The sequence below is a fragment of the Erinaceus europaeus genome, chromosome 1 (assembly GCF_950295315.1).
Source record: "Erinaceus europaeus chromosome 1, mEriEur2.1, whole genome shotgun sequence".
Classification (NCBI taxonomy): Eukaryota; Metazoa; Chordata; class Mammalia; order Eulipotyphla; family Erinaceidae; genus Erinaceus; species Erinaceus europaeus.
This window is the reverse complement of record NC_080162.1, coordinates 116,248,351-116,262,296: the sequence shown is the minus strand read 5'-3', so window position 1 is coordinate 116,262,296 and position 13,946 is coordinate 116,248,351. Positions and strand designations below refer to the sequence as shown.

General features: G+C 43.1%; 1 protein-coding gene and 1 long non-coding RNA gene across 2 annotated transcripts in view; one reads left to right on the top strand and one right to left on the bottom strand.

Moving 5' to 3' along the window:
* The window catches only part of LOC132539424 (uncharacterized), a 279,884-nt gene that overhangs the window by 37,649 nt on the left and 228,289 nt on the right, over positions 1-13,946 (bottom strand). The window lies entirely within an intron of this gene.
* The window catches only part of CRKL (CRK like proto-oncogene, adaptor protein), a 32,365-nt gene that overhangs the window by 3,978 nt on the left and 14,441 nt on the right, over positions 1-13,946 (top strand). Inside the window, exon 2 of the mRNA XM_007533773.3 lies at positions 4,533-4,998. Within this exon, the coding sequence (XP_007533835.1) occupies positions 4,533-4,998 (466 nt within the window). The remainder of the gene's footprint in view (positions 1-4,532; positions 4,999-13,946) is intronic.

Sequence of the window (13,946 nt, the reverse complement as noted above, 5' to 3'; positions counted from 1 at the left end):
CCAGGTTTGAGCCCCAGGCTCCCCCCTCTCCCCGCAGGGGAAAGTTTTGAAAGTGGTAAAGCAGTGCTGCAGGTGTCTCTATTTAAAAAATGTATTTCAGGGAGTCAGGCGGTAGCGCAGCGGGTTAAGCGCATGTGGCACAAAGCACTGGTGTAAGGATCCCGGTTTGAGCCTCTGGCTCCCCACTTGCATGGGAGTCGCTTCACAGGCCATGAAGCAGGTCTGCAGGTGTCTATCTTTCTCTCCCCCTCTCTGTCTTCTCCTCCTCTCTCCATTTCTCTCTGTCCTATCCAACAACAACAACAGCAATGACAATAATAACAACAATGATAAACAATAAGGGCAACAAAAGGGAATAAAGTAAATATATAAAAAGTATATTTCATTAAGATAGTTTCACATAAGAGCATACCACTCTTGTACATGTGGCACTGGGTCAGGAACAAGTATCAAAAGGCAGTCTTGACATACACATGTATGCATGTATCTTTTTAAATGTAAGTGACTGGCTTCACAATAACAGTATCATGGTGATGAGGTGCTTGAAACCTCAAAGACTTATTATTACACAGAAATCTGTCAACTAAGGGGCAAATTACCAATTATCAGTACATCTGCAGTAGTAGGAGCAAAGCAGTAATGAAGAATTGACTAGCACCTATCCAAACACAGTTTACAGACACTAAATTGCAGCACCCTGTGGTAGATGCTGTTATTACCCTCATTTTATAGATCAGGAAGCCAAAGCAGGGGTTCAGTGTGCACCCAGTTAGTCTGAGTCTCACCTATAACCTTGAAGTATCAGAGATGTTATGATGTGTGGGAAACATTCACAGCAGTTCCTGACTGACTCTGAGCAGCTGATTAGTTTCCTACCCCTCCCCTGGGAAGTATGTACCCTGTCCTGGGGCTGGGTGGTGGTTCACCTGGTAGAGCGTACATATTACTATACACGATGACTAAGTTTAACTCCCTAGTTCCTGCCTTAGGGGCAAAGTTTCAGCTTTACTTGTGGTAGAGCGGTGCTGTCAGGTGTCTCTCCTCTCTCTTACCTCAATCAAAATTTTTTTAAAAAAGAGGGGAGAGATGGCCACTAGAAACAGTGGAGGCAGGCACTGAGCCTCAGCAATAACCCTGGTGACAAACAAGTCATTTGAAAAAGTACCTTCTCATCTGAGCCTTTCCCTACCCTTTTTTTGGAGGGGGGCACTAGAGTTACTACTGGGGCTCTGCACCTACATATGTTCTGTTGCTGATGAACTGGTTTTACTTTTTTTCCCCCGCTTTAGGTAAAGGGCAAGAGATTTCACTGCTAGTGAAGTTTCCCCATGCTGGTTGGGTGCTCAAACCCGGGTCTTCACACTTGATAAAGTGTGTGCTGTAGCAGGTGGGGTGAGCCAACTCCTGGCTCTGAGCATTCTTGCTTTTAGCTATCTATGGTATTGTTTTAATTTGTTCAGTGTTGTAGTGAGTGTCTCCAAGGTTAGAACCATGTTTTTGTTTTTCTTTTAAGTCTGGTATTGTATATCAATATATAGAAATTCCTGCTAAATTAAAATGTGGGAGTTGGGTGGTGGTGCACCGGGTTAAACACTTATCATAATTAAAATGATAGATACATGGTAGCACCTTTCTCTTTTTTTAAATGAAAGAGATACAGAGAAAAAGATGGAGAGATACATACAGACATAACATACCAGAGCTCTGGTGTATGGTGGTGTTGGGGATTGAATCTGGGAGCTTAGGGCCTCGGGCATGAAAGCTTTTTTTTTTTTAATATTTATTTATTCCCTTTTGTTGCCGTTGTTTTTATTGTTGTAGTTATTATTGTTGTTGTTATTGATGTTGTTGTTGTTGGATAGGACAGAGAAATGGAGAGAGGAAGGGAAGACAGAGAGGAGGAGAGAAAGACACCTGCAGACCTGCTTCACCGCCTGTGAAGCGACCTCCCTGCAGGTGGGGAGCCGGGGGCTCGAACCGGAATCCTTATGCGGGTCCTTGTGCTTTGCACCACCTGCGTTTGACCCACTGCCCTACCGCCCGACTCCCTGCATGAAAGCTTTTTACATAACCATTGTACTGTTTCCCCAGTATGGAAGGTGCTTTTATTTATTTAATTTTTCCCAAATATAAATAAATAAATACATAAATTATAAAGAAATTCAAAGATTTATTCACTGTGAATTTGACTTCTGTGCTGATGAAAATTAGTGTTATTCCATCTTCCATATGCTTTAAAAGTGAAGATTTGATAGTTCACTCGCATAGTGTGCTGCTTTGCCATGTGAGTGAACCAGGCTTAAGCCCTGTTCTCACTGTATGGAAGGAAGCAGCTTTGGTGCTGTGCTCTTTCACTCACTCTTTGTCTAAACAAAACAAACAAAAAAAACTTTATGCTGACCGTAGTTTAGTAGCCAGATTTTTTAGGGTTATGTTCATGGGAAAAGGTTGGGAGAGGAAACCAGAGCGATACTCCAACACAAGGGGTGGATGCCAGAGATGGAACTTGGGACCTCATGCTTGAGGATCCAATAACTTATCTACTGTGTTGACAACCCCTGAGACCCCAGTATCCTGGTTCTTTAAAAATGTCAAACAAAATGGTAAAAGTCACCACAACATATGTTTGATAAATCATCCTCCAAGCAGCTGGGAAGATATAATGTGATTATGCAAAAGACCATACCTAAGGCTAGGAAGGTTCCAGGTTCAACCTGGATACCACCATAACAGCACTGAGCAATGCTCTGGTGTCTCTAATTATAAACAAATCATGGAGTGGTCTAGGAGGAGTTACAGTGGATAAAGCATTGGACTGTTAAGCATGGGGACCTGAGTTTGATCCCCAGCACCACATGTACCAAAGTGATGTCTGGTTCTTTCTCTCTCTCCTCTCTTTCTTATAAATAAATAAAGTCTTTAAAAAAAAAATGGGGCCAGGCAGTAGTGCAGCAGGTTAAACGCACATGACACGAAGCTTAAGGACTGGCATAAGGATCCCATGCTACTTTTAAACTTTTTCTTTCTTAGATGAGAGGAGAGAAGGAATGAACCAGAGAATCACCATAGTGATTCACATGTGCTGCTGGGATTTGGACTGGGGTCTTCCTGCTTGAGGGTCCAATCCTTCTAGCCACTGTGTCTTCCTCCTCACCACTTAAAAAAATATTTTTATATATTTAATTTAAGAAAAACTGGCTAGTAATTTTATTTTATTATTTTATATATTTATTTATTTTCCCTTTTGTTGCCCTTTTTATTGTTGTAGTTACTGTTATTGATGTCATTGTTGTTAGGACAGAGAGAAATGGAGAGATGGAGAAGACACTTTTTTATATATATATTTTCCCTTTTGTTGCCCCTTTTATTGCTGTTGTAGTTATTATTATTGATGTCATTGTTGTTAGATAGGACAGAGAGAAATGGAGAGAGGGGGGAGAGAAAGATAGACACCTGCAGATCTGCTTCATTGCCTGTGAAGTGACTCCCCTGCAGGTGGGGAGCTGGGGGCTCGAACTGAGATTCTGATGCTGGTCCTTGCGCTTTGCACCACGTGTGCTTAACCTGTTGCAGTACGGCCTATATGGCTAGTAATCTTAATAGGTATTCAGAATATTCTATTGTAACACAAAGTAGGGAAAACAAATCATTGTGGCAAAGCCTTTTTTTCTTCTTTTTCTCTTCTTCCGCTACCATTGTTAATTATCACTGGGTCTCGGTGCTGGCACTATGAATCCACCACTCCCAAGAGCCATTTCTTCCTTACCCCCCCCCCCCCTTCTATTTTGCTTGATAGGATTGAGGGGGAGAGGGAGAAGGAGACACTTACAGACCTGCTTTCCTACTCATGAAGTATGCCCCCATCAGTGTGCATTCAGTCGGGTGTGCCACTAACCTGCCCCCAACAGAGTCTTCTTTACTATTGAGAATATAGAGAGGAATGTCATTACAAACGAGAGATTTGGGAGTCTGGTGGTAGGTAGCACAGCGGGTTAAGTGCAGGTGGCACGAAGTGCAAGGACCGGCATAAGGATCCCCAGTTCGAACCCCCGGCTCCCCACCTGCAGGGGAGTCACTTCATGGATAGTGAAGCAGGTCTGCAAGTGTCTTTCTCTCCCCCTCTCTTGTCTTCCCCTCCTCTCTCCATTTCTCTCTGTCCTATCCAACAACAACATCAGTAACAACAATAAAACAACTAGGGCAACATATATAAATAAATATTTTTAAAAGTTATAAAAAAAGATTCATTTAAAATTTTTAGTAAGTAGTGATAAAGTAATAGTTTGATCTTTGAGTAATTTTCTTTCTTTTTTTAAAATAAATGTAAGACTTATTTATTTGTTAATTGGATAGAGACAGAGAGAAATTGAGAGAGGAGGGGGAGATCGAGAAAGAGACACCTGCAGACTTAATTCACTCATGAAGCCTTCCTCCTGCAGGTGGGTCCAGGGGCTTGAACCTGGGTCCTTGTGTGCTTAACCAGGTTTGCTACCACCTGGCCCCTCTTTGAGTAATTTTCTTTCTGTTTTAAGGTATCCAAGCCCACCAATGGGATCTGTATCAGCACCCAACCTTCCTACTGCAGAAGAAAACCTGGAATATGTGCGGACTCTCTATGACTTTCCTGGGAATGATGCTGAAGACCTGCCCTTTAAGAAGGGTGAAATCCTGGTGATAATTGAGAAGCCTGAAGAACAGTGGTGGAGTGCCCGGAACAAGGATGGCCGGGTTGGGATGATTCCTGTTCCTTATGTTGAAAAGCTTGTAAGATCATCACCACACGGAAAGCATGGAAATAGGAATTCCAATAGTTACGGGATCCCAGAACCTGCTCATGCATATGCTCAACCTCAGACCACAACTCCTCTACCTGCGGTTTCCAATACTCCTGGGGCAGCCATCAACCCCTTGCCATCCACACAGAATGGACCTGTTTTTGCAAAAGCAATCCAGAAAAGAGTACCCTGTGCTTATGACAAGACTGCCTTGGCATTAGAGGTAAAAGCTTATACTGTTTCTGGGCACTATTTAGCATTTACTTTTCATTTTCAGTTATTTCTTCCAGTTAATGCCTACTGATTTAAAGTTATATTAATAGGGGTAAGAGAATTGTGTGACTTTGGAAAATCCACTGTGTCCCAAAAGATTTGGTTTTGTCCTTTCTTGTTCTTATTTCTCCCGTTTGTAGCCTCTTTCCTTCCTCTTTCTTTCTCTCTTTCTTTTGCCTCCAGGGTTATCTTTGGGGCTCAGTGCCTGCACTACAAATCCACTACTCCTGGAGGTCTTGTGTTCAATTCCCAGTACTATATAGGATGAGGTGAGAGGTGGTGGGGTGGGGGCAGGGTACTAATTTGCGTCATCCTGTATAGTACTGGGAATTGACCACAAGATCCCTTATATGCAGTTCCTGTGTTTTACTGACCACGTCCCTGGCTGCAAATTTTATTTATTCACCTTTTAAACTTTTTAATTATTTTTTATTGCCAACCAAGATTATCACTAGAGTTCAGTGCCCTGCACAATAAGCCCACTTTCTATTTTATTGGATAGGATAGAGAGAAATTGAGAGGGGAAGGGAGGTAAAGGGGTGTAGATAAACACCTTGGGCTGGGTAGACAGTATAATAGTTACGCAAAAAAGACTTTTGTGCCTGAGACTATGAAGCCCCAGGTTCAATCCCCAGCACCACCATAAGCCAGAGCTGAGCAATGCTCTGGTTTGTGTCCTTTCCTCCCACCTCTGGATTTCAAATTCAAAGTAAAAGAAAGAAAGGAAGACACTGGGAGTCGGGCCTTAGCACAGCAGGTTAGGTGCACGTGGAGTGAAGCTCAAGGACTAGTGGGAGGATCCCGGTTCAAGCCCCCGGTTCCCCACCTGCAGGGGAGTCGATTTATAGGTTGTGAAGCAGGTCTTCAGGTATCTTATCTTTCTCTCCTCCCCTTGTCTTCCCCTTGTCTCTCCATTTCTCTCTGTCCTATCCAACAATGATGACATCAATAATTAATAACAACAATTAAAAAATAAGGGCAACAAAAGGGAAAATAAATATCAAAAGAAAAAAAAGAAAGGAAGACACTTGCAGACCCGATTCACTGTTCATGAATCTTCCCTTCTGCAGGTATGGAGCAGGGCTTGCACCACGGTCTTCGTGCATGGTAATGAATGCATTCAACTGGATGCACCACAGTCTGGCCCTATTACTTTTTTTTTTTTTTTAAGATAATAGAAATTGAGAGGGAAGTGGAGTTGGTGGGAGAGAGGGACCACTGCAGCACTGCTTTACCACCAGCCACTCACTCCTTTTAAACTTTTTTGAGAATTATATTTAGGGGGCCAGATAGTAGTGCCTTGGTTAAGTGCATATAGCACGAAGCGCAAGGATCCCAGTTTGAGCCCCCGGCCTCCCACCTGCAGGGGGCAAGCTTCACTAGCTTTCCCTTTTCACTCTGCCTTCCCCATCTCTCCCAATTTCTCTGTGTCCTAACCAACAGCAGCAACAGCAATAACAACAATAGGGGAAAATTCTTTTTTTTTTTTTTTTTTCCGGCCCCGGGGAAAATTCTATTTAATGAAAAGGTGAAATGCCAGAGCACCACTCTGGTATATGCACTACCAGGTGTTGAACCTGTGGGCAAGTATACAATGGCTATAACTTAACTCCTATATCCCTACCTGCTAAGTCACTTCCCTGGTCACTGTATTAGTTACTTGTTTGTTCATTGTGGCAGAGATATACCTAAGTCAGCACTGTTCTCCCATCCATGAAGTTCCCTTTGTTTAGTCTTTGTCATTCCTTCATATAGTGTCAAGGTTTGAACCCAGGGTCTCAAACTTGTAAGCCAGGTTCCTACCACTGAGCCATCTCTCTGGTCCTGAGCTAAGGGGTTTAAAACCCCAGTCTACTTTCTTATGCTTGTGTGTTGCCTTCCAGCTGTAAGATGTGTATACTAGAAATTCATCCCCACCGTGTGGTCCTTGAAGTATACACATGGTCGTTATATAGGAAAAGCTTACTCACTGTAGAGCACGGTGAGTGGGTGTATGGGCTGGGGATTTCTTTTCTTAAGGTCTTTTTACAGTGGGGGAGAGTCTACATGCAGGTCAGAGCACCACCTTGACATACTTAGGGCCTCTAGCTTGCAGCTGGGATCCTCTAACCAGGTCCCTATAGGTAGGTTTTTGAGAGAGGTCCAGATGAGAAAGCATGGTTATGATGGCTTATTTGTTTCTCCTGTCATCTGGCCTTGCGCAAGCCTATTCCACCACTCTGGGCATGCTATTTTAAGATAACCCATATACTTGGTGTGGAGACAGTTTTCTTAGACACCAGGGAGAGGTCACCACACTTGAGCCGCCTCATGACAGCAGCCCAGCCATCTAAGCTTCACTGAGTCTTGCTTGGTGCTAGAGGATGAGGAAGAGGAAAAAATGGGACCAGAAGTAATCACTTAATGATATTTCTCAATCCTAATAAGACTTGGACTGTGGTATAAGTAAATATTTCTGCGACTTGGTACCTTTTAATACTGCTTGGACATTGGTGCCTGTGTGATGTTGTTAAAAACAACTCTTTTGGGACTATTGCAATTAGGTTATCAGGAAAAGTATTAAGATGAGAAAGACAAGACAACTGGGGCAAAATGTGCCAGTAACTGAAACTTCCTTATTTCCCTTGACAGTATTACAAGAAACTGATGATGACTGAGGTGAACTCTCTAAAATTATTTCAGAAGATTCCCCAGCCACAAAACTTACTTTCAAAAGAACACACCTGAAAGTAAAGTGATTTTTTAAAAAAACAGGTCTTTGTTTTGCCATGTTTCTCTCTTGCTCACCTATTTTCATGAAGTGACTTGTCAGGGCTGGGGTTATGTAATGGTTATGTAAAAAAAAAAAAAACAACACCTTTTGTGTCTGAGCTACCGCAGGTCCCGGGTTCAGTCCCCAGCACCACCATAAGCCAGAGCCAAGCAGTTCTCTGGCAAAAGAGTTGTCTTTGGGTTTTGAAGAGGAAGTATTGGAGAAATAGCTAACCAGGTAGGGTGTGTGCCTTGCCCTGCTGGTGGCCTAGGTCTAAGCCTAGTCCACATAGGAGTGTTATGACAATGGGAGAAGAAACTCTGGTGCTGTGGTATCTCTCTTTGTATCTGAATTTCAAAGTGGGCCAGGAGTGGTAAACTTGTGTGTGCTGGAGACTCCAACTCCAAAAAAAGAGAAGCACTGATTAAAAGGGGAAACACTTAGTACTTGTGGAAAAAGTGAAGCCCAGTGAGTGTCACCATTACTTGAAAGCAGTACAGCCCCTGTGCATTTGCTGAAGTAGGGCAGGGGAGCTCCTGCTAAGCTCCTAGAACATTCTTAGTTGAGAAATTGTACAGGGCCTGGGTGGTGGCGCACTTGGTTGAGTGCACAGGATCCAGTTCAAGCCCCCAGTCCCCACCTGCCTGGGGAAAGCTTCGCAAGTGGTAAGGCATTGCTATAGGTGTCTCTTCCCCTCTTTATCTCCCCCTATTCTCTTGATTTCTGGCTGTCTATCCAATAAAAATAATTTTTAAAAAGTTTCATAGTTTAAAAAAAGAGAGAAGTTATATAACCCTTGTCAGATCATTGACCAAAAGAGAATGCTTGGAACAAGGTTGCTGTGGTCGTTAAAAGCAATTTGTAGTCAGGGACTGAGAGGTAGTTCATCTAGTAGAGCACACACTTTACCCCCAGGCCTGGTTTAAGCTCCTGCCATCACATAATAGCACCACTAGGGGACAGAAGCTTTGTCAGTGGTGGAATCTTGCTGTGGTGTCTCTCCTGTCTCTTACTCTCTCTACAAAAAGATCTTAAAAAAAAAAAGAAACCCTGCTAGGTGTGGTAAAACTGTGCCCCAGTGATAACCTTGGTGGAAAAAAAATTAAAGAATAGGGTGAGTGAGCTGTAACCATATTGCCATAGGCTGAAATGAGATTGAAGACTTTCTGGTATCACCTTCATGGAGGCATGAACTAGTCAAAAAAAAAAAAATTTTTTTTTTTTTACTTTTCTACATGCAAATATACTTTTTTTTTTACTTTTCTTTTTTAAAATTTCTTTATTGGGGGATTGATGTTTTACATTTGACAGTAAATACAATAGTTTGTACATGCATAACATTTCTGTTTTCTGCATAACAATACAATCCCCACTAGGCCCTCTGTCATCCATTTTGGACCTGTATTCTCCCCCACCCACCCACCTTAGAGTCTTTTACTTTGGTGCAATACACCAACTCTAGTTCAGGTTCTACTTGTGTTTTCTCTTCTGATCTTGTTTTTCAACTTCTGCCTGAGAGTGAGATCTTCCCATATTCATCCTTCTGTTTCTGACTTTTTTAAATTTTCCCTTTTGTTACCCTTGTTTTTATTGTTGTAGTTATTATTGTCATCATTGTTAGATAGGACAGAGAGAAGTAGAGAGGAGGGGAAGACAGAGGAGGAGAGAAAGACACCTGCAGACCTGCTTCACCGCCTGTGAAGCGACTCCCCTGCAGGTGGGGAGCTGGGGGCTCAAACTGGTATCCTTATGCTGGTCTTTGCGCTTTGCACCACATGCACTTAACCCACTGCGCTACCGTCCAACTCCCTGTTTCTGACTTATTTCACTTAACGTGATTTCTTCACGCTCCATCCAAGATGGGCTGAAAACCAGTGAAATCACTGTTTTTAATAACTGAGTAGTATTCCATTGTGTATATGTACCACAACTTGCTCAGCCACTCATCTGTTGTAGACACCTGGGTTCCTTCCAGGTTTTGGCTACAAAACGCTACAAAAAAATGGGAATAGACAAAAATTCCTGAAGATAGTAGAGTCTATATATAAAACCTACAGCCAACATCATACTCAATGGTGAAAAACTGGAAGCATTTTCACTCAGATCAGGTACTGAACAGGGCTGCCCACTATCACCATTACTATTCACATAGTGTTGAAAGTTCTTGCCATAGCAATCAGGCAGGAGCAAGGAATTAAAGGGACACAGACTGGAAGAAGTCAAACTCCCTATTTGCAGATGACATGATAGTACACATAGAAAAACCTAAAGAGGGGGTTTGGCCTTAGCGCAGTGGATTAAGCAGACGTGGAGCAAGGACCGCATAAGGATCCCAGTTCAAGTCCCAGCTCCCCACCTGCAGGGGGGTTGCTTCATAAGTGGTGAAGCGGTCTGCAGGTGTCTGTCTCTACCCCTCTCTGTCTACGCCACCTCTCTCCATTTCTGTCTTATCTTAACAACAACATCAATAACAACAATAATAATAACCACAACAACGATAAAACAAGGACAACAAAAGGGGAAAAAATAGCCTCCAGGAGCGGTGGATTCATGGTACAGGCACTGAGCCCCAGCAATAGCCCTGGTGGGGGGGGGGACCTAAAGAATCCAGCAATAAAAACAATAAAATATCTAGAAATAAACCTAACCAAAGAAGTGAAAGACTTGTATACTGAAAATTATGAGTCACTACTCAAGGAAATAGAAAAAAGACAAAGTGGAAAGATACTCCATGTTCATGGAAGAATTAACATCAGCAAAATGAATATACTATCCAGAGCCATACACAAATTTAATGTTATCCCCATCAAGATCCCAACCACATTTTTTAGGAGAAATAGTCCATTTCTGACAACTCACAGTGGTTCTGGAGTGTGAGGACAATTGACCTTTTTATTTGCTTTTTTTCCCCTTTTTTAAATATTTATTTTCCCTTTTTGTTACCCTTTTTTTAATTGTAGTTATTATTGCTGTTGTTGTCATCGTTGGATAGGACAGAGAGAAGTTAAGAGAGCAGGGGAAGACAGAAGGGGAGAGAAAGACACCTGCAGACCTGCTTCACTGCCTGCGAAACGACTCCCCTGCAGGGGGGGAGCCGGAGTCTAGAACCAGGATCCTTACCCCGGTCCTTGCGCTTTGCACCACCTTGCGCTTAACTCACTAAGCTACCGTCGGACTCCCTTTTGTTGACTTTTAAATGTAGAGCAGGGGGAGTCGGGCTGTAGTGCAGCAGGTTAAGTACACGTGGCGCAAAACACAGGGATCCCGGTTCTAGCCTCCGGCTCCCCACCTGCAAGAGGAGTCAAGGAGTCGCTTCACAGATGGTGAAGCAGGTCTGCAGGTGTCTCTCTCTCCTTCTCTCTGTCTAACCCCTCCTCTCTCCATTTCTCTCTGTTGTATCTAACAACGACATCAACTACAACAACAATGAAAAAACGGGCAACAAAAGGGAAAATAAATATTTAAAAATATTTTTGAAAAATGTAGAGCAGGTGCTTGAGTCTGTATTTTACTTTAAAAAAAACTTTTTAATTTTATTTATTAATGAGAAAGATAGGAGAGAAAGAACCAGACATCACTCTGGTACTTATGCTGCCAGGGATTTAACTCAGGACCTCATGTTTGAGAGTCTAGTGCTTTAGCCACTGCACCACCTCCCAGACCACTACTTTGAAAATTTTATTGTTGGAGGAGTCGGGCAGTAGCTCAGCGGGTTAAGCACACATGGCGCGAAGTGCAAGGACCGGCATAAGGATCCCGGTTCGAGCCCCCAGTTCCCTACCTGCAGGGGAGTCGCTTCACAGGCGGTGAAGTGGGTCTGCAGGTGTCTTTTTCTCCCCCCCGTCTTCCCTTCCTCTCCATTTCTCTGTGTCCTAACAATGACGACATCAATAACAACAATAATAATTACAACAATAAAAAGGGCAACAAAAGGGAAAATAAACAAATATGATTAAAAAAATAATTATCTTTAAAAAAATTTTAATGTTGGGAGTCAGACAGTAGTGCAACAGGTTAAGCGCAGGCAGTGCAAAGCGCAAGGACTGGTATAAGAATCCTGGTTCCAGCCCCTGGCTCCCCACCTGCAGGGGAGTCGCTTCACAGGCAGTGAAGCAGGTCTGCAGGTGTCTATCTTTCTCTCCCCATCCCTGTCTTCCGCCCCCCGTTTCTCTCTGTCCTATACAACAACAATGACATCAATAACTACAACAATAAAAGACCAAGGGTGACCAAAAAAGGAATAAATAAATATTTTTTAAATATTTTTTAAAAATTTAATGTATTGCTATTTTTGAAATCCAAAACCACTGAGTGATGTTTAAGTAAACGATGATTTGGACGTATTAGTTATTAAATTCTATGTTGATTCCCAATAATAATCTTAAATCCATATTCCACTATACTTTCTTGATTAGAAAATAAATTTCTGGGAGTCGGGCGGTAGCGCAGCAAGTTAAGCTCAGTTGGTGCAAAGCACAAGGATCGATGTTAGGATTCCGGTTTGAGTGCCTGGCTCCCCACCCACCAGCAGGGAGATTGCTTCACAGGTGGTGAAGCAGGTCTGCAGGTCTATCTTTCTCTCTCCCTCTGTCTTCCCCTCCTCTCTCCATTTCTGTCCTATCTAACAATGATGACAACAGTAACTACAAAAAGGCAACAGAAGAGAATAAATACATTAACAAATATTAAATTTTTTTTCTTTTTTATTTATTCCCTTTCGTTGCACTTGTTTCATTGTTGTAGTTATTGTTGCTGTTATTGATGTTGTTGTTGTTGGATGGGTCAGAGAGAAATTGAGAGAGGAGAGGGAGAGAGACACCTGAAGACCTGCTTCACCACCTATGAAGCGAACCCCCTGTAGGTGGGAAGCCAGGGTCTTGAACCAGGATCCTTACATTTTGCGCCACGTGTGCTTAGCTCGCTGCACCACCGCCCAGCCCCCTTGTCTTTTTTTTTTTTAATGCTTTATTTTAATGAGAAAGATATCAGAACACTGCTCGGCTGTGGCTTGTGGTGGTGCTGGAGATTGAGCCAGAGACATCAGAGCCTCAGGCATGAAGGTCTTTTGCGGAACCATATGTTGTCTCCTGACCCCAGTGCTGGTGGTTTTTATTCACTTATTTTTTAGTTAGAAGGTAAGAAACAGATAGGGAGAGGAGAGAGATAAGCTTTGAATTCAATCCTCACACATGGCAGGAGTGTATGCATTCTGCTGCCTGCCCCCCGATGGTATTTTTCAATGTCTCAGTGACCATCCATTGGTTCCCTTATCTGGGTGACTTGTAGCTTATCATTTACGCCCACAGTGACGTCAGACATGTACATATTGTCATCACATAATCTTACTCAGCTTTTGAGGCATATACAGGGTAGTGGTTTTCTGTTATGATGGGGCCGCTTTGTCCTGCCACTTGTCGGGTATCCATGAGCTCGCACACTACCTTCTTTTTTCTTTTTTCTTTTTATATTTATTTATTTTCCCATTTGTTGCCCTTGTTTTTTATCATTGCTGTAGTTATTGTTGTTGTTATTGATATTGTTGTTAGGTAGGACAGAGAAATGGAGAGAAGAGGGGAAGACGGGGAGAGAAAGATAGACACCTGCAGAACTGCTTCACCGCCTTTGAAAGGACTCCCTTGCAGGTGGGGAGCGGGGGGCTCGAACCAGGATCCTTACTGTTGTTAAAATTTCGGAGGCTCTTGCCGGCTGGCTTGCTTCACGGCGGGTAACAGAGACGCGGAGACATCGGCTGGGCAGGCAAGCTGTATTTCTTTATTTAGGAACAACGATTCATAAACTAAGACAAACTAATCACCAAACAGAACTCTGCTGTCTCTTTGCGGCGGCGCAAGCACTGTTTCTTTTACTCTGGAACTCAGGAACCCAGGAACTCTGTCTCTCTGGCACTCTCTCTTACTCTGTAACCCTGAAACTCTCGAACTCAGGAACTCAGGAACTCTCGGACTCAGGAACCCTCTCTTACTCTCGAACTCTGAAACTCTCACACTCTCAAACTCAGGAACCCTCTCCCGGGGGTTTCTTGGGGCGGGGCCAAGCAGGCCCGCGAAATCAACAGGCCTGATCCAATTCTCTTGGCGGGGGAGGGCTAGAACAAGCCAATGTAAAGCATAAGACTGGTCCTTGGT